Raw genomic sequence first — 21,054 nt, 5'->3', positions numbered from 1 at the left:
TACAACTAATACGAATTTCACTTAATTGCACTCGAAAAACTATGCATGTGAATTGCACTCAACTCGACTGGCAAGTGCGGTTGGGCCTCCCCTTGGACTTTGGGTTTGGATTCGGTATTCAGATACAGGAATGGGGCAGGAAATGAGGAAAGGAATGTTAAAGCGATTGGTGAATGGAATGAGGCAAATGGGCCAGAGGACGGATCTAGGGAATCGTGTAAAGCTTGAGCTTGGGCTTGGGTTGAACTGAACTGAACTGTTTGCTCATCAGTTTTCGCTTTCAGTGATGCAGACAGTTTTTGACAGAACGTCGGACGCAGAGCAGGGTAGCACAGCACAGCTCAGCATAGCAGCAACCGCAAACGACAACTCAAGAGTCTGAGTGGCTTGCAAAAACTTTTCGTTTTCGTATTCTATTTTTTGTTTTGGTTTTTTTTTCTTCTTTTTTTTGTGGCTCGGGTTTCAGCTTAAGCCAACGCCCACAAGATCCAAAGGGGATTCTGCCCAGCACACACAACTGTCGTCTGCTGTTGAAAGTTACTCACGCATAAGCAGCACATGCAGCGAGAAACGTGGGAGTGGGAGGGGTGAAGCTCTTGCAGTCATGCTGCAAGCAACCGCATGCTAATGAGTACAACTTTTTTTTTGCACCTTGCAAGTTTCTTTACATCTTTACACCCAGCATGGTACAACAAAAAAGAGTATAAACATTTTAAAGAAAGATAGTACTTAAGTTATGTATACAGGGTATTTGCAAGTCAAGCAACTTGCGTACTTTTAATTTGTTAATTTTTTTCGCTGCTTGTTGTCTAGTGCTGAACTTTCTGTGCACTTGTTTCGAGCCTTTCCGTCTGCCAGGTGTAAAAAAGAGGAGCACTCTGACCAACAAGAAGCTCAACTTAAATGAGAACTTCTTGAATGGAACAATGAACAACAACAAAAAATAAAGAAGCAACTCCACAAAAACATGGAATGGTATAATGATAGCTAAATTGATTAAGTTCCAGAAAATATTGAGAAACGGAAGAGTGCAAAATAAAATTAAAGTAAAAGATGGCCGAAGAGAGACTTGAGAGACTCTTAATTAAGTGGGAATGAAAATCCAACTTTCTGTTTGCAATTGAAGCGTAGCTTTTTATATTATTTTTACAATTTCTGGGAATGCAAACCAGAGTAATAGTAAATTCTGTATAATAGTTTCGCACTTTAAGCTGTGTAGTAGTTTTCTTTGTAGCTAGACAATTACTCACACTTCATACTACATTCATTCATTCATTAAAGAAACAGCTCACACAAGAGGCGACACAAGAGTTGACACACCCAAAATAAAAATAAAGGAAAAAGATACCCATTGTAGTACATTACCCAGAAGCTCTTAAAGAAATCATCCTTAAGCAGAAATCCCTTGTCTGGCCTTGGAGTACGACGATAGCAAGTAGTACGATAAAAGTGCAAAAGGTCTGTCATAAAATGCTGCACTACTTTCAACAACAGCCTGAGAGAAGAAAAGCCTTTTAAAACTCACCGTGTTGTGACCTTTCTCCTTGAGCCTGAGTCTTTTACACACATACATACACACACACACACACACATTCCATTAAAAGGGCGGCACTGCCTTCTACATAATGTTACTTGTCAACAACTGCAAATAAATACGGAAAAGAGCTAAAGATAAATTGAAATTTATGAGCCTGACCAGGAAGTCAAACGCCAACACAAACTAACCGACAAAACATTTCAGCACGAAAATGCTACTAAGTAATTTATAAGCACAAAAGTATTGCATTAACCGCACAGATGATATATACACTCGTTGCTAGCTACAGACCACATAAATATATGTTTATATTCTCCGCAATGGCCAAAGCACTTGAAGTTCAATTTAAACACAAAAGCAGAACGACAAAATGCTGCATAACCAAATTTGAATGAGCTCAGAACTAAAATGCAAAGGATTTTGCTATAAAATATTTGAATAGGAAAATAAATCTAACTACAATCAAAACAAATATGAATTGAAATTGAAATAAATTATGGAAATAATTTACTTAAATATAATGAAATCTTTATTTATATTTGTTTTGTTTGTAGTTCAATTTATCAAATGTTTTGCAATTATATGTGCTTAAAAACATTTTAAAATTTGATAAATTCATTTAAAAATCCAAGTTGATCCAAGCTTCTAAACATGGTTTATTTTAAAATAATTACAATAAATGTTTGCCAGTTATACAATTTACAAATATTTTATTGCCGGATTATTATTCTGTTTGATTAAAATAATTACTTGTTATTTTAATCTTATTCGCAAAACTTTGCTACTTCACAATTTTATAAAAAAGTAGTTGAGGAAAAATATTAGAAAAAGAAAATGTTTTATTTATTATTTATTATACCAGTAATTAAATTGATGTAATAATTATATTACTATTATATTACTGCCTAATTTTATTGTATACTTTGAAACATTACTTGAAAATAGTACAATAGTAATAGTACAAAGTTGCGTCTAGTTCCCAATTTATCCCCACAGCTAAAGTGACAAAGAAAACCTTTCCGAATAAGAAATATTTGTATAAAAATCTATATTTACTAATTTTTATTATTGATTACTTATTATTTTAATAAAAATTCCAAAGTTAGCTACTAAAAATTAATACAGAAATAGCTCGCATAATCCTCAATTTATCTCCACTTAAAAATAAAGAGATAACACACATAGAAGTTTATTTTAAAGACAATTTGCTCAAGGTGAAAAGCAACAATAGGGTCAACGCATAGCTGAAGAATTTACTGTGCCCTTTTGGCCAGCCTATTACAAAGTTTACGACAAAGCTATTATGCCAACCATTTTCAAGGGTATAATGAAATTATATGGCCGAGCAGAAGCAGAAACAGCAGCAGCAGCAGCACAACCTGTCGAAAACTACAAAACGTGCAACAATAAGGGGCAGGCAGGATCTGGCATACAGGTAACTCGTTGTGTTGTGTTGTGTTCCTGGCAATACATTTACGAAACCTTATTAAATTATACAAGCTATAGTGGCAGAGTGGCATAAGCAGCAGGCAGCAGACGGCAGTCAGAGGGAAGCAAGTGGCAAGAGTTTTCGGTGGCAAGTCTAGTCTAACAATCTTTCCCCGGCTGTTGCAAATTGTTAGCTATAGCATGTTTAAGCTAAATACTGCAACTACACCAAAGAGAGTTGCATTTGCCAGCGACGAGTATTTATGTATGTATATATACATATATAGTATAATATATAGTACGCAATACGTTCGCAACTTATATGCTTATAAATGGCGCCCCTAGGCTGCTTACAGAAGCTGTGGGAGGAGTCGTCGGCAGTTCTATGCTTTGTTGTCCTTTGCCATGTTTCATTTGGTTAGCAGGCAGGTGATAAGTTCGCTTGCCGTTTCTTAAATTAATTCAAGGCATATAAATTATAGTTCATTGTTCTGCGTATTCATAGCAGTATTCTCAATGGTTTCGGTTTATGCCGTATATATTCTATGCTCTGGCTCTGTCTCTGTCTGTGGCCTTCTTCACTTCCAGGAAAGCAGCTTTCAGCTTTTCTCTGCCCTGATTTTTCCGCTTTAATCTTTTTGCGCTTGCTGCTGTTGCGTTTTGCATTCGCCTAGCTGCCTTTTGCCTTTTGCCTTTAATTTAATTCCATTGAGTATACGCCCCATTGTGCTCGCGTTGAAGCGTCAAGTACGCCCTGGAAATCAATTGGCAAAGTCGATTTCGCCTCCATCTTCATCTCTTGTGTACTCCTCGTGTATGTTTGTGTGTGTGTGAGTTCGCTGCCCCTTTCCCACCCCCGAAATACAAATGTTGTGCTTCAAAATTGGGTGCCATTTGAATTGTATCATAAGCAAGTCAATTGTTGCTCACAATGAGTTACAAATTAGGCGTAACTAATTTGCTTTATGTGCGTGTATGCTAGTGTATGTGTGCGTGTGTGTGTGTGTGAGTGCCACATTGTGCGGCACTGTTGAATTTCATATTCAGCTGAAAATTTGGCAACATTCAAGGCCCATTGATGCTCAAGGAAGCCAAATTAGTCAAGTTTGCGTGCCGAAAGAAATTAAAAGATAACTTGTAGGGTCTCTCGAGTATGTAGGGCAACTAATATAAACGAGCTAAGCAGCTGTGTTAGTTGGCATGGTGAGTTGAGGCTGATGCTATTAGGAAGACAAGGAAACGCCAACCTTGCCACGTGTAGCACATATTAAAACGAAATTCTGTTACATCAAAATGAGTTATGAATCCTCATGTCACTTACGAGTACAATGGGGGAAAATGCTATTATATTGAGATTTAATCATAGTTTCAATATACTGATATATTGTTTACATCAAACTGTAAATACTATAAATAATTTCTTGACATTTTAATATATGTTAAAATAAGTGTTTACTTCATCTTAAGATTACAACACATTGTGAAGTATTGCTTTATTTAGACATGCTAGGAGTACATTAAATTATTACTTATATCTTGATATCAAATCATATTATTAATATATTCAAATTAGTGTTTTTGAAGTGTTCTTTTCTTCAACTACATCAAACTGTAAAAGCTTTTAATTATTACTTGGAAAACAGGCTATTTTAAAACATATTAAAATTAATGTTTAATTCTCGTTAAGAGTACAACACATTGTACATTTTCGATAAAGAATATTTGAGTATGTTGAGACTACATTAAACTATAAATTTTATTTACCAATTCCCATAAAAAATATGCTTTTTCCCCAAAGTGCTATCGAAAAGAATGGCTAATCAATGGCATCTCTAGAGATTTATTTAATAGAACAGATAGCTCTTCATATTCCGTGATTTATGGCGAGTGTCAGCAATAAACCACAGTCAAATCGATGACCTTTCAGCAAGGCATAAGGAGAATATGAAACAGTGAAGACAAATTAGGAAGTAAAGCTCAAAATAGTTGCCATGCAAAAACAAATATAAAACAAAACAAAATTCATTTCAATTTCCATATTAAATGTACGTGTGTGTGTGTGTATGTGGGTGTGTCGAGTACCCCAGTAAAACTCAATATACCCCACACGCCCACACGAAAAGAAAGAGAGAAAAAAAACCCCGAAAACGAGCTGTCGATGACGTTCATCGTTTTTGGCTTCGTTGCCGGTGCGAAGACACGCACAGCAATTGCGACTCTTGTTGTTGTGTTTGTTTCTTTTGTTGTTGCTGTTGTCGGTTACGTTTGGTGTTCTTCCGGCATGTAAATAAATACTAAAGAAAAGCGAAAACGGCTATGATTTATTTTGTATTTGGCACGCACATTGTCAATATTTGTCGAATTCATCAAAAAATGAAGGAAAATGCTGGCTGGCAAAGCAGAAACTTGATGATTGGACCCCAAGTACTTGAGGCAATAGCACCCCATACCCCATCTCCCTTTCTCCCTCCGTTCCCTTTTTGGCTACACAGAAAACGCGCTAATTCAAAAACATGCACTGCGTAGCTCATAAAGTTGTCGACACCGCCCAAATGTCGAAGAGAACTTATTGCTGAAAATCGAAGTAGTTATTTATGGATTTTTTTGTTCGTTTTTTCTCATTTAATTTTTTTACTTTTTTCTTTGGATTCTCAGCATAAAAAAACAAAATACACAAAAAAAAAACAGAAAATAAAAGCAGCCGGCCCATTTAAACAACTGAAAAGCAGAGAAAACATTGCGCTAAATATACAGACAGACAGTTGTTTGTAGTACACACAGATGTACTGCAATATAAGCAACTACTACTCGCACTTGTATCAGCTAGAATTGCCCCCGCTCCGTTGATCAATGGACAAACAAGTGAAAATCACACGAAAAATATTTTTGAACGTATTTATGGCTCTGCCACTGTTTGGGATACACGCGTGTAGCATTTCTATGAATGGGCCATGCATCGCCTACACGTTGCGCCAGTAATTTGAATGGCCATACAGAGATCTTTAATACCCTTTACATTAAATATAAATTGGGTAGATTGAATGACAGCTCTAAAATTGTGTATGATATTGATAAAGCATTACGCACTGCTTGTTTATGTTTGCATATGTCTGCAAGCGGTGCATTATTTGATCTGACCGGAAATGACAAAGCAGTGAACTGCTTACATTTATTCAAATGCCTGCGCAAGCAGTGTGTATACAGATCAGATAAGCAGCAACCGCAGTAAAAGTGCTTTATCAAGATAAACAACAGATAATAAGGAAAAACTTCATAACAAAATTTATTATCAGCATTTTTAACGGAAGCTGCTTGACTTTATTTACCTTAAAGGTCAAGCAATGCAGTTGTAAAAGCATATTAAGGTATTCGCCCATCGGGCATGCTCAATTTGCTTGAAAAGTTAATAATGGAAACATTAATTTACAAACTCATTATATTGTTTACATAATCCGTTAATAACTAGCACAACAAGAGCGCATATTATTGCTTCAATTTATGGGATTTGGTAAGCAACAGTAAAGTGATATAATGGTAATAAAACTGAGTGAAGAAAAGAAAATTTTAGCATATTTTTTGAAGTTTATTAAGGAAATTTTCGTAAAGGAATTTGCACTTATTAAACAAAGTTGGAAATATGTATCTGCAATGCAATTATAGCGCATCGAAAAGTCGACCATGTCGAGTACTCTCACTTGTTTTGCAATTGAAAACCAAAAAACGAATTGGGCTGTGCCCTCTGTGAATTGTCTTAACAGTCTGTTCGGCACACGGCAGCTGAATACGTATCCGGGAGAAGTGCGACATCACAGCAGCTGCCGCGCGCGGTTGAATCCAAATCTAATCTATACCAAGAAAATAACGTGTAACCCCGCCGCATTATAAATAATACTAAATAATATATAATAAAAAGAAACGCGCTACACATTGTGCATAGCAATGCATTTGACATGCACATAAAAAAAGAGTTCTTTGGCTGAGGACAATAAACAACAATTGGTGTGGCAATGATTGTGTAATATATTTACTCGTTGTTTGCATTTGATGCATACAAATTGCTTAGTTTTCTGCTAGTAGATAACAAAGTATTTCCAGTGATTTGTGTGAGGATTGTACATCTTTATGCTATATGTTATATGGTGTTATATGCTAATTCAACTCAGTGTGCAGCTGCACACAAAAAATAGCTGTAACTAAACAGGGAACGAAACTCGAAGCGAAACCAAATCAAACAACAACTCGCTGAATATATCCGGACCAAGTGCTAATGGTGAGTACACGGAGCTGCTGACTGCGCATTTCTCACGCGTCAAGTGGCTGCCAAATATGATTTATATATGCCACATGATGATGGCCACAGCGAAAGTAGAAAATATGGATGTAAAAATAGTCTAGATAAATGCCAACATCGATCAGAGTGCGGGTAGCGCTCAAAATGCCAACTCGAAAGTGAAATTCTGCGAAACGAAACTCGTATTCATATTTATCAAAATTAATTCTTGTCGTATCTATGGATGGACAAAATATTCACGGCTAGTTTTAGATTTAGTTTGCTAATTTGAGATTCGGTTTTAGCACTTAATCAATTGTTAGATAGTATTGACAGTTGCCAAGCGCAATAACTAAAACTAATACGTTAAAGCAATCAATTGTGACAGCTGTCAGATGGATCGAAAGATAAATTAGCAGTTGTGGGGGGTGAAGGTCATCGAGAGGCAAATTGGATTGCTTAGTTTGAAGAGGAAAACAGAGATAGCGAGAGATAGTAAAGAAATAGAGAAACTAATTCCTATTTCAATAATCCATTTGCAAACCACTTAATTAGCAAATTACTAGTGTAATTGCAATAACCGCAAATTTAGGTCAAACTCGTATATTTCTTTTATTATTCCTCATTTTGCAAAAGTCTACTACATTATTTTGTGGCAATATCTTGGCCGCAAATATTCACTGTAGTGCCAACGAAATAGCATGTAATAAATGCGAGCAAGTAAATTTTACCCCAAAAGCTGAGGCATCACGTACTGGGCAAAGTATCTCTGCTGCAGCTGATACAACAGTCCCAACTCCAGCTCCAGTTCCACATTCAGTTTGCTTAGCTCGACTATCGTTTGGGGAATTGTCGAGCTGACAAATCTGCTCAGTGTCAAAGCTATCCACAGTCTGTAGACTGTAGTCTGTACTCTGCTGCTGCTGCTTCTCGACTGTCTGCTGTTGGCTTCTCATATTGATGAGCAACATCAGGCAAAGGACTGCAATGGCATGCAATGAATTTAAAGCGAATTTACGCCTCTAGCCAGCACGAATTGCATTTGATTTGGCTAAGGACAGAAAGAATATCTATATATAAAAGAGTTGAAGAGTTGCAAGTGGAACGTTAATTTGGTTGGCTTTTTATGCTCGATTTGTTACAATCAAAATAAACATATTATCGACTGAACACACAATCGAAGAAAGCTCCTCTAAACAGCTCGAGTTTATTGTGCTTTTATGGATGGGCGCCGTCTGTTTGGCAATTGCAATCCTAACTAACACTTGGGCGCCAGACTGGCCAACAACTTTGTCAGTAAGCAATACTCTCTACCGTATTACATTGAACTGACTGACTGGCTGACTGACTGCCTGGAATGGACTCGACTTGGATTGTATTGCCCTTTTAGTTTTTATTACCGGGGTCAAAGCAATGCCTTTTCAATCAAACTCAAACCTCTCAACACGTACGACAACGCAACTCAGTCAGTCACACAGTGAAACAGGCCATCAATTTCATCATCGAACTTTGGTCATAACAATGCTTATTACATTTCCTAGCCAACTAAATTGAACATAAAAGGTTCACCCTCTCTTTCTCTCTCTCTCTCTCGCTTTTTGCGATGAAGCACACTAATCTCAAACCAACGTAACTCATGTCTGGCTATTTGGCCCTGACCAAGGATAATTGGCCATTGTTTTGTATGGAAATGTTTAATTAGATTGCGGCAAATGCAATACAAATGGGCTGATTGAGCAGCACTTTAAAAGTTAATTGAAGTTCCGCAAGAACTTCGAATCGATCAATAAAACAATGTGACAAGCTTAAAGGAAAGCTCTTTAATGAAACAAAGAAATGTAGCACAAACAAAAAATGCAAATTGCGAAACTTCTTCTTTTCTTCAATTCTTTTATGCTGTTTTAATATACAGGGCTTACATTATACTTCAAAATTAAAAGGATTAAGCGCAAAACCTTTTCTGAGAAGTTTGTTTGCAAAAAAGTCATATGATAACAATCAAAATATTATACCTTTTATTTTTTGTAATTCTTTTATGCTATATTAATTTACAAGTTTTACAATATATTAAAAAATAAAAAGGATAAACGAAGAAACCGTTTCTAAGAAATTTGCTCTCATATCCTAAATGCCATTATTATGCGAGAAAGACTACACAAATTCAAATAATTTTATTGAAGGTTGTTTATTTATAACTTCGTGTACCGAAAAAACATTCCAAATTTAATAAATACTCGGTAAATTAAGTGAATCTCTTATTAAGCAATTACATTCTATAATAGACTTTAATAGATTTCTATTAAATAAATTTACCCCTGCTGCAAAAATACTTGTGCAAAGTTAAACAAAATTTGTACAAACTCATGTCGATTCGTCATATTTGTTTTAAAAAAAGTTCATCATAAATGATTGGTCTACTGCAAAATGATTATATTTATTATTCAGCTAGTTGGTAAATAGAAGCGCACAAAAACGTTTCACGCAATCCCGCAGACCAATTGAGAATTCGATGACCATTCAGCAAACAATTGCGAAATACAGTTGCATAGCAATTTAAAAACTTTTCACAGTGGAAATTCTACACATGATAAAAAAATAAAAAAGAGAGAGAGAAATAGAGGCACACACTGTCGATCGACCTTCTCTGATTTGTTTTCACAAACGTTTTTCTGTTTTTGGTTTTTATTGTTTGTGTGACTGAAACAAAAGAGTCAAAGTGCCAAATGGCAGAGATGCGAGTCGAGACGAGTCGAGCATTGGACGTGGGGTGAGTTGAGAGTTAAGTGAACAGAAAAAAGCAAATCAATCAAATCAAATCAAATCAAATCAATGCAAAGCCAAACAAACTAACAAACAAACATCAAATAGACATGAGGCAGTTTCAGTTTTGGCAAAGAGTAAAAGTTCAATTGCCAAAACAATCAAAAGACCGACCGAATAATAATTGCACATGTTGAGCATCTCGAATGCCAATGCCAACATTGGATATTAAGTTGTTGAATTACTTTGCTTTGGCTTTCAACAATTTTGCGGGAAATCCTAGCATGCATACGCAACCATTAATTAGTTTCTGGCAAATTGATTTTATTGAAACAACCTCCCACTGTGAATGCCACTGCCGTTGCCGCTGTTGCTTCTCCACGGGTAGTTAAAATAAATACTAGAAAAATCGCATGGAATTCATTTGCATATACTAACTGGGGCGCTTAAAGCTCACGTGTTTTTTAATTAATTATTTGGTATGAAAGTAAATTGATTGGCGTGAGAATGAAGCAGAAGAAAGGTGCCATCAAATTAGCAAAATTGGCAAATTACGCATACGCCACATTAGCCAGCGAACAGCTCATTTTAGCTGCATCATTGCCACAACTTGCTGCAGCCACAGAATTAAACAACAAATTTAGCTTTATACTTGCTTCTACAACAACAAAAAATGTAAAAATGCTGTCCCATCCAGGATATGCAATTATGTACATATATTGCGCATACGCAGAGTTGCACACACACGTACACACCCAACTGCCAAGGGAAGCAACGGAATACTGTTTATATGTGATGTCGCATAGAAAATTTGCTTATGACGGCATCCGACAACAACAGCAAAATAAATTGATAAGAAGTGTGCGGATGACACAGTGGGCCAGGCCAACCGAACACAAATCCCACAAGGCAATTTCTTCATAATAAATAAAAAAGCAATAGTAAAACTATGCGTGTAGCAAAAAGATGCTGACACGATAATAAAAACATTAAATATGTTAAACAAACTTAAAAAATTTACAAAACACATTAAAATTATTTTACATTGAGTCAAAATAAATTAATAAATATATTTATAACTATATAAATATAAGTTACAATTTCAATAAAAAATCGTATGCTTAAAAATTAATTTGTTCCATTAAAAACATTAAAAAAATACATTAAAATTATTTTACTTATAGACAAGAGAAATACAAATGCTTTAAATACGAATTTATTTTTTGGCAATACAAATTTTTAATTTCAAATTTTAATAAACAACCGCATGCTTTAAAACCATTTTTTGCACTAAAAGTTAAAGTAACGATAAATAAAATGTAGTTCAATTATTTGTAATTTGTATTTATTAATTTAAAGAATGAGTCGAAAGTTATCAAATTGTATTACATTTTAAATATGTTACCGAAAGTTGTACGCACTCAACTTTATAGCAATTTTTCAATTTTAAATTTGCTAAGCACGTTATTCTTTTCATGCAAAAACTCTTGAGCATATAATAATATTAGTTATAAGCTTAAGAGCAACTCTCACAATGCACTTGGAAATGTTGTTTGAAAAGTCGGACGCAATTAAATTGGGAGCCTGCCAAAATGGCAACTTTCAGACTTTTAAGCCAAATACTTGCACACACAATCTTGCCAAACAGATTTCGCCTGAGGCCATGGAACAATGTTCGATATGCTGAGACCAATGTAAAATGCATATTACAATCGCACAAAATGTGCATTCGAGTGCAATTTTTGACTGACAGTTGTGGGCGTATCTGTGTGGGTTCGTTGTGTGTGTTATACACACACACACACACATACAGACGCACACACACGTGTGCATTCACATTAGTTGGCAGTTTACATGGCTGGTTTGCCTTACCGATGATTTTCATGTTTATTCCTCGTTGCTCGCTTCTCGCTTCTCCCTCGTAGTCATCGTCAATGTGTCAGGTACGCACGTCTCTGTCCTGCAAACGAGGGCTAACTGTCCATCTCTCCCCTCTCTTTTACTCTGTCTTTCTGTCTCTCTTTGTCTTGTCAGTCAGTGCTGCGATGGTGCACAAGAATGCATCAATTTTTAAAATGCAGAGCCCGCATTAACGGGCGGTTCTCCATCTCCCATCTCCAGAGCTGCAACATGCAAATTGCTGACATATAGAAAATGTCGAAGATTTATGTATGATTGGCATAAGCTAAAAGGGCAAATGTGTCAGCAACTGGATAGGCATTGATCCCGCATTCCCAATTTGACACTTGATTTGCTGTGATTACTCATCATAAACATGCGTCTCATAATTAACTTATTTATTCATTCGTAAATGAAAATTAAAGCGCTTCTGGTAAAAATTCAAGTGCGGTTTCAATAACTTCAATACTTTCTGTATTTTTGAATTAATTTACTGATTATTATTGGAATTACTTTTCCTGATTTATAATGTCTATATATAACATTCTACTTATTTTGATTTTGAAATAAAGCCTATAAGTATTTTTTCTTGAATTGAAAAAAAACAAATCAGGTATCAACAAATTGATATGTTTTTTATTATACCTATTTATAGGACTTGTTAATCTATATATATTCTTTAGTAAATTATATTTGTAGCTTATGTTTATTACCAATTGAATACAGAAATTCAAAATTAAAAAATTCGCATTTAAAAAAAAAAAAACAAAAAAACTCATTCTATGTTTTAATAAAAAAAAATGCATATTTAAAATATTGCTATATTTTAATTCCTACGAATACAAAAATTTCTTCTTTTTTTTTGCAACGGTCACTGTCAGCATGAACGGAAAGTGATTTGACCCAAAATTTCCATTTGGGAAATGGTCTGCCAATTGCCACTCTGCTGACACTTCAATGCGTCATTGATAAAAGTTGCAGAAAGGTGAATTTTACACGTGGCAATGCAAGACACACTTTTCGCCCAGTTCTCTCTAAAAATCGGACTCAAAGACGAGACACGTTGGTAAACAGAAACACTGCTCTACAAATACACACATACACACATGCATTAGGGTAAACAAATTTGCAACTGTCTGTCTGATGTACTGGTGTACTTTATTGTACATTAAGCTTGCATCAGAGTGTTACACGAAAATCGAAAATCGAAGCTAGAAAAAACTTTCAAAAAAGAAGCAACAAACAAATGGTTGCAGACAAATCGATTTGGGTATCTTGATTTCAATGAAGGCAACAAATTTGCACTTAAATATTTGAAAAATCATTACACAATCGAAATGCAAATGGAACTGGCAAATGAGATTTTTCCGTTGTTGCAAAATTGTAACCAAAAAGCCGCGCAATGAAAGCCTAAAAATTTGCACGCAATATGAACGTGGCCAAAAGCCCCAAAAACTGAACGAGAACGAGAACTAAAGTGAATGGATTTGGCATTCTAAGCCATGAATGAATATCTGAATGGTTCACTAGTCACCTGAACAGAGAAAGAGAGAGAGAGAGATAGAGCGAGAGCGAGAGTATTGTGGAATTGCAGGTCGGTCCCTCTATGACTGTGTCATCTGTGTCTATTTTGTGTGTGCACAGATACGGTTGAGGCTTTTTCCACATTTTCATTTCACTGGACTCGACGTTATTGAAAACAGGTCGAAATACCATTTACCAGACCAGCAAGAGCATGGCTTTTAACAGCAATACTCGGAATAAGCAAAACTGTTTCTGTTGCTCCTGTGTGATGAGGACAATGGTTGCAACGCGTCGGGTGATTAGAAATGAAGAGAATGAGATTGGTGTGTTAATACGGCCAGGTTGGGAATTGAAGTTTAATCGCAACGGTTACATTATTGCAAGTGAACGTGCTGCTGTTCAACTTTGATGACATTACGAAACCTAAAGGAACCACAAATTATCTTCTGCTGTCAAGCATAAATCATGTTCAATAGTAACTCAACCAAAGTATTCACAAATTCTTGTTTTCATTTATTTAATGGTCTTTTTCTGTGTGTCTGAGATGTCTCTTCTTTAATTCATTTTGTGCTTAACTTACATTAAATATGCCCAAGTTGAAGCGTTGCTGGCGCAAATTGAACTTTTATTTATAGGCCACTTTATCTGCTAAAAATAGGCCACAAAAGCCACAACAAAATACGCCATACATATATTATGCAAATATTGTTGAACAAAAGAGAAATATCTTAGCATGCATTGCCATCGACTGTTGAACTTCTTGTTTTTTCCTGGTTGTCAGGTAATTTTTTTTTTTCTTCAATGGTAGCCGTAAATATTGACCAACAATTTACGCTTTATGATTCGCCTCATTAAAAGCAAAGCGAAAAATTCGCTTTAATATTTTGTTGGCGGCATCTTTACGCAAACATCACACAGACATAACAAAGGCAAACAAAATCATTAAAAAGTTTTCTCTTTGATTTAAGCATAATTCAGATTTCCGCTTATTTTTTACAGAATTTTACTCATGACTGCGTTATAATTACACATGCATTATCTCGTTTCACTTCAATTGAAGACTAATGTGAATACATATCATAACAAAAACAACTTGTAGTAAATTCAATTAAAGCAATTATAAATTATAAAAATATAAATTTCATTATACACAAATGAAAATCATTTGGTCGCTGATTAAGAAGTCAAATGTCTTTAGTGCCTTCCAAGCAACTTAATCTTGTCATAGTCTATAAATTTCACATAATTGTTGCGCCGTATTTTTGGAGCTTTCAGCGCTTGACACATATATCCGTTTAGCCTTTTGCTTCTTGCCTCTTGCTGGCTGATGCCAACTGCAGTCGTAGTTTACTTCTTCATGCCACACAGTCGGTTGCAGGATTCGCAGCAAGAGAACATTAATCAAAATAACCCGCTCATAAACTGCGCGCCGCCCAAAAAACAACTTCAGCAAAAACATTTTCATTCAGGCCAAAAAATTGTTTGCCTCGCCCCCGGCTTCAGTTTGCCCACATTTTTCCCTCATTTTTTTAGTTTTGCTTTGACTGTAGAGATTTTTACTGCTAATGCACCTGCAGCTCAGTTTTTGATTCCTGTCTGCGAGGCAAAGCTTTTAGTGTGCGTTTTTTTGTATGTATTTTTATGGCAGTTGCATTTTTGGCTGCATTACAAATATGGGCAAAGTTTTGCAGTTACTTTTTCAGCAATAAAGTTTGGCACTGTGCAAAATTAGATTGACCGTCTGCTGATCAAATAAATGACTCCGAGTGATAAGCTAATTACACGGCCTTAAGCGTGATGATATTTATTTAAAGAAGAGTACAAAAAAATATAGTTAGGCATGTGTTTGCATATCTGCAATTGAGCAGCTTTAGTTGTTTAGTCTTTGTTTTGTAAATGCTGCCTATACAAGCGTGTATGAATTTTAAAAAGTTTTCAAAGATGTCCTTGCTGCTGGCTGTGTATGATATGCCACACACACACACACACACACACTCTCTTACACAAACTTACACACATTCACATATTTAGACGCATGAGTTTGTTTTTTGGGGTCTTGCTGTCATTAGCAAAGAGTTTGAAAAGTTCTTTGCTATTAAAAGAAGATTATTGTTTTGGTTTAGTTTTCTGAAATACAACTGGGCAATTTTTGCGGCTGGAAAACTATCTCACAGTTCTTTTTTTAATGTGTAAGCTAACATGGTACTTCCCTAAATCAACAATTAAATAATATTCGGTGAGTTTAATGAGAATCTTGTGTACTCGATACCATCGAGACTTGCTTTTTATTACGAGTATTGTACAGTATTGTCGAAAGATTACATGGAACTTGCTGTATTATTTTACAGCTGTCATTTAACATTATGTGACATTCGTAATTAGCTAGCTTACTCTTATTTTATATAGCTAAAAACTGCCAGCGAAATTGTTAATGGCATTGTGACATGACCCTTCTTACAGAATTGTTTGCTGCTTGCGAATGCTAGAATACAAAATACTACTTGACCTTTTTTTTTTGTTATGTGCTCGTTGCTTAGCTTTTGGACACTTTGTCAAATGTCTTATCCATTTCATAGATGCTCTGGCACTTTATTTTTGTGTGTCTCCCTCGCATTTTGCATGTTTACAGAGGAACTTATAAATAATTTGTATCTGACATCAGTTTGATTGCCTTGTTTGACATTCGCAATTGGCTTTGATGGAAAACTTGAGCTCAACTTTCTCCTTCGAATCAAACTTTTCGATTTTGCATACAAATGTCAAACAATCGATACAAATCAAGCAAGTCAAATATTCCAGTATTAAGTTAAACTATTTGCTTTAAAGCTAAACTAAAATTGCTACATACAAAGTACTTCCATATGTAATAGAACAGTTTTAACATCCAAAGCGATAAACAAAAAACGAAATTAATATTTCAATAATTGCTAGGCAAAAATTAAGGAAAATTAATTGCGGGTGCATTAAGATGAATAGTAAATATACGAATATCAATATAAAGTAGTCAAACAAATAAATTATATAATTTTTAAATTTATTCTAATAATAATTTTAATTTTAAATTTAAACTAATAGAAATCAATTAATATTGATAGAAAACCGAAACAAATTTTAATATAAATAGAATTAATTATGAATGCATATAAAATAATGACTCATAGAATATAAATTATAAAAATAACTCATGGCATTTAAGCTAAGCATTTTAAGTTAGAATTTATTATTGATAATTTATGAACAATCTTTCTAAAAATATTATTATATAGTAAAGGTCTTTAAAGAATTCACATTTGAGCAGAAAGTATTAATGAAATCATTGAAAAAAACAAATGGGAACTTACAAAAAATGAAATGACTGAATTAAATACATTTTTTATGCTTTAAAGAAATTTTAAGCTGAAGCTCTTAATGTATTAAAATCGTAGTTGAAAAGCAGATTTGGCTTTTTGGAATTATCGCAAAAATTAAATCAGCTTTTTCACACGCAATTTTCTTTACAACTTTTCATTGCAGCTCCCAACCAAAACCCGAAAAATAAGAGCAAAAAAGGCGACATAGAACGAACGCATGTTCCAGCTGGCATAAGGAACGAAAGAGATAGAAAGAGATAGAAAGAGAGAGAGAGAGAGAGTGAGAAGAACACTGCTGGCAGGATGTCAAAATGCCATCGGCAGATCAAATCTTGTTTATAAATGTCACCACAACGGTGGCCGCGGCAGCGTTGACAGCAGCCGCTGCCGTCAACAGTCCGCCCGAGGCATCCACAGTGGCAGCAAGGGCAGCTGCCGCAACAGGCAACGGACGCAGTGCAGCAGAAGCAGCATCTGTGGAGACAGCAGCAACATCGCCAACAGCAACAGCAACGACAACAGTTGCTGCCGCACTGGCAGCCAATTTATCGGGTTCGCTGGTCGACAGCCTAACAACATCAACGACAACAGCAACAACAACCGCAGCCACAATTGTCGAGTCAACGCAAGAATGCGGCGCCACAGCAATGGAAGAGTTCCAGGGCAGTATTTTGGGATTGCAACTGGCAGTGCCCGAATGGGAGGCACTGCTCACAGCCCTGGTGCTGTCCATCATCATAGTGCTGACCATAATTGGCAACATTCTTGTGATATTGAGCGTCTTCACCTACAAACCCTTGCGTATTGTGCAAAACTTTTTCATCGTCTCGCTGGCAGTGGCCGATCTAACTGTCGCTCTGCTGGTCTTGCCATTTAATGTGGCCTACTCGATACTGGGTCGCTGGGAGTTTGGCATACATTTGTGCAAGCTGTGGCTCACCTGTGATGTGCTCTGCTGCACTTCATCCATCTTGAATTTGTGCGCCATTGCATTGGATCGCTATTGGGCCATCACGGATCCCATTAACTATGCTCAGAAGCGAACAGTGGGACGGGTGCTGCTCTTGATTTCCGGCGTCTGGTTGCTGTCGCTGCTCATCAGCAGTCCGCCATTGATTGGCTGGAATGATTGGCCCGATGAGTTCACCAGCGCCACGCCGTGTGAGCTTACCTCACAGCGTGGCTACGTCATCTATTCGTCGCTGGGCTCGTTCTTTATACCGCTGATCATTATGACCATTGTGTACATCGAGATATTTGTGGCCACGAGACGTCGTTTAAGGGAACGTGCCAAGGCCAACAAAATGAATACGATTGCCCTGAAGACCACCGAGGTGGAGACGATCAATGCCAGCAATGTTCCTGCCGGCAATAGTTCAACTAGCTCCAAGGCTCGTGCTCTGAGCAGTCTTTGCGCCAGCTGGCTGTGTTGTGGTCGGGATCGTGCCAACTTTGCCACGCCCATGATACAAAACGATCAGGAGAGCATCAGCAGCGAGACACATGCACAGCAGGAGCCCAACAATGAGCAACAGCAGCAACAGCAGACGCAGTCGCAGCAACAACATGTTGTTGTCCTGGTGAAAAAGTCACGACGCGCCAAGATCAAGGATTCGATTAAGCACGGCAAGGCGCGCTCGGGCCGCAGATCGCAGTCCTCGTCGTCGGCCTGTGAGCCACATGGTGAGCAACAGTTGCTGCCCCAAGGCGGCAACAGCAGCAACAACACTGCCGTCAAATCCGACGCAGAGATCAGCACTGAAAGCGGCAGTGATCCCAAAGGTTGTATACAGGTAAGTTTGATTTATTTACAGCGTTAAAGAACTTTTAATTGAATTTAATTGAATTTAAAATTGAAAACATTTGTATGTCCATCAATTGTTTGGCATTTGTAAATGAAGTCAAAAATTGTTTAGGTTTAAATATTTTAGAATCCCAATAAGCACACAATATTTGTTCTTTACTTAATGCGACTTAAGAGTTAAGCATTTAATCAGTATATTTGTTAATCAGACAAGAGGTTCAATTGAACAGCTGTTGTGCATTTAACTAAAAAATATTGACCGAACATCAAATCAGATGCCTCAAAAATGCAATTTTATGTAATGCATTTAAGTTAAATATTATTTAGAGCAAATAATGTATAAAAGTTAAGTCAACATCTTAATTGAACAAATAAGTTTCATACATATCTAAATTGCAATCGATTAACTGAATATTCTGCTTTGTCCGAAATGTGCATTTATATGCAATGCATTTAAGTTAAACGTCATATTGGCAAATAAACTATATTTTGTGATTAACATATAAAATATACATATGCAATAGTATTGAATAAGCAATTAGTTGCAGATGCATTTCTCGACAGTACACTGAATTTGAATTCAAATAGTTTAATTCTAAAATTGAATTTTACTTTTTGCAGGTTTGTGTGACACAAGCCGAGGAGCAGACATCGTTGAAACTAACACCGCCACAGTCATCGACTGGCCCCACGTCGGCAACATCGCTGCAAAAGAAACCGAGCACCGTGAATCAGTTCATCGAGGAGAAGCAAAAGATCTCGCTGTCCAAGGAGCGAAGAGCAGCTCGAACTTTGGGCATCATAATGGGTGTATTTGTCATCTGCTGGCTGCCATTTTTTCTCATGTACGTGATTTTGCCATTTTGCCAGAGCTGCTGTCCATCCGACAAGTTTAAGAATTTTATCACCTGGTTGGGATATATTAATTCGGGTCTAAATCCGGTTATTTATACGATATTCAATTTGGATTATAGACGCGCATTTAAAAGACTATTGGGCATGAAGTGATACGACGATTTCAGCAGAGTTCAACAGAGATGCGAAAGAGAGAGCCTTACTCAAAGTTTGTGCCAAAGAGACATATAAAGTATATAGTCAAGAAAGATATATAAATATAGTGTAGTATTTCATGAAACACCTGAAAAAAGTGGTGCTGTCCACTGCTTTTTTCAGCTGCTGTTGCATCGGCAGAGGGAAAGAAACATTTCAATATGGTTTCACTCATTTGTACAAAGATCTCGAATGTTCATTACAAAAAAAACCAAACTCAAAAAACATACAATATACAATATACAATAAATGTAAATTTTTATATATTAATTAGAAGGCGAGCAATTTTTTATTAGTCTATAATAAATTACTTACTAGTAAATTTCTTGATTATGAATAACTAACTTTTATTTTGACTTTCACTAAAAAAGAATTCATTTGTCGGGTGACTCAATCTTAGTTTCACTTTTCACTTTTTTTGGGTGTTTCAAAATGCTTAGAAAGAGCTATTTCAAAGGACATGCCTGGACGCTCTTAGCTGTTATATATACACTATATATACTCGTGAAAAGCATTCAACCGAAGGGAGGGAAAGGCAGACCTCAAGGTCAGCTTTAATGTGTGCTTGCTCTTTTCAAATTAATATAGGACAACAGAAAAAACTACTAAATAACAAAAACCAAAAACCATAAAAATTATACAAACAAACAAACATACAAACAAAAAAAAGAAGAATTGACATGTAATAACATACTCGTATAAGATAAATGGGAAACCCAATTGAATTTAATTAAATGTTTAGGCACACTATTGTTGCAAACTGTTTCATGTTTCACTCTTCAACGCATAAACAAGCATATATATAGGCAAATATATTAATATATATTATCGAAAACAATATAGTAAAATGTGCGCGCTCAACTAAGAGAGATACTTCCAAAACAAAACAAACAAAACTAAACAAAAACTGTTTTCTTATAGGCATTACTTTAATTAATTGTATTTAAATTTAGGACAACAAAATAACATAAACCTATTGATTATGTATGTATGTATTATATGTATGTATGTATGTATACTTTGAAATACGCTTTAAATATTTGTTAAATAATTTAATTATTAATATTAATTGTTTTGTATGACAAACGCAACAAAATGTGTTGAGTGTGAAAAAGCGCAGCTAAAAGCTTAAATACTTGGTAATAAATTGAATCAAACAAAAAATTAAATGTTACACTGCATTATGCAAAAATGCAATATACTTGCAGAAACAAAATCTATAAATCAATGTATGAATATGGATAAACTCAAACAGTACATCTGTAATTTATGAATTTCAATGGTGTACGATAACTTCACTAATTAAATTGTTTAATTAGCAAATGCAAAACAAACACAAACCAAAAGACAGAATCGAATAAAAGTTACGAAAACTAAGTTAATTAAATATCTTTGTTTCCTTGATATAAAATAATTTTTTTTCCTTCGGTCA

At 35.7% G+C, this 21,054-nt stretch overlaps 1 protein-coding gene across 2 annotated transcripts in view; it reads left to right on the top strand.

Moving 5' to 3' along the window:
• The window catches only part of LOC133842987 (tyramine/octopamine receptor), a 38,999-nt gene extending 18,000 nt beyond the window's left edge, over positions 1-20,999 (top strand). The window contains exons 1-3 of one of the 2 annotated variants that reach the window (XM_062276319.1): positions 6,847-7,235; positions 16,932-18,561; positions 19,194-20,999. In XM_062276319.1, coding sequence (XP_062132303.1) covers positions 17,080-18,561; positions 19,194-19,580 — 1,869 coding nt within the window. In that variant the 5' untranslated portion in view covers positions 6,847-7,235; positions 16,932-17,079 and the 3' untranslated portion in view covers positions 19,581-20,999. Of the gene's footprint in view, positions 1-6,846; positions 7,236-16,931; positions 18,562-19,193 lie in introns of those variants that run through there. The other variant, XM_062276317.1, reaches the window with a different exon arrangement.
• Positions 21,000-21,054: the final 55 nt, after the last annotated feature.

Source organism: Drosophila sulfurigaster, chromosome 3 (assembly GCF_023558435.1).
Source record: "Drosophila sulfurigaster albostrigata strain 15112-1811.04 chromosome 3, ASM2355843v2, whole genome shotgun sequence".
NCBI classification, from domain to species: domain Eukaryota; kingdom Metazoa; phylum Arthropoda; class Insecta; order Diptera; family Drosophilidae; genus Drosophila; species Drosophila sulfurigaster.
The sequence above is the reverse complement of the archived record's forward strand: the minus strand, read 5'-3'. Positions and strand labels throughout refer to the sequence as shown.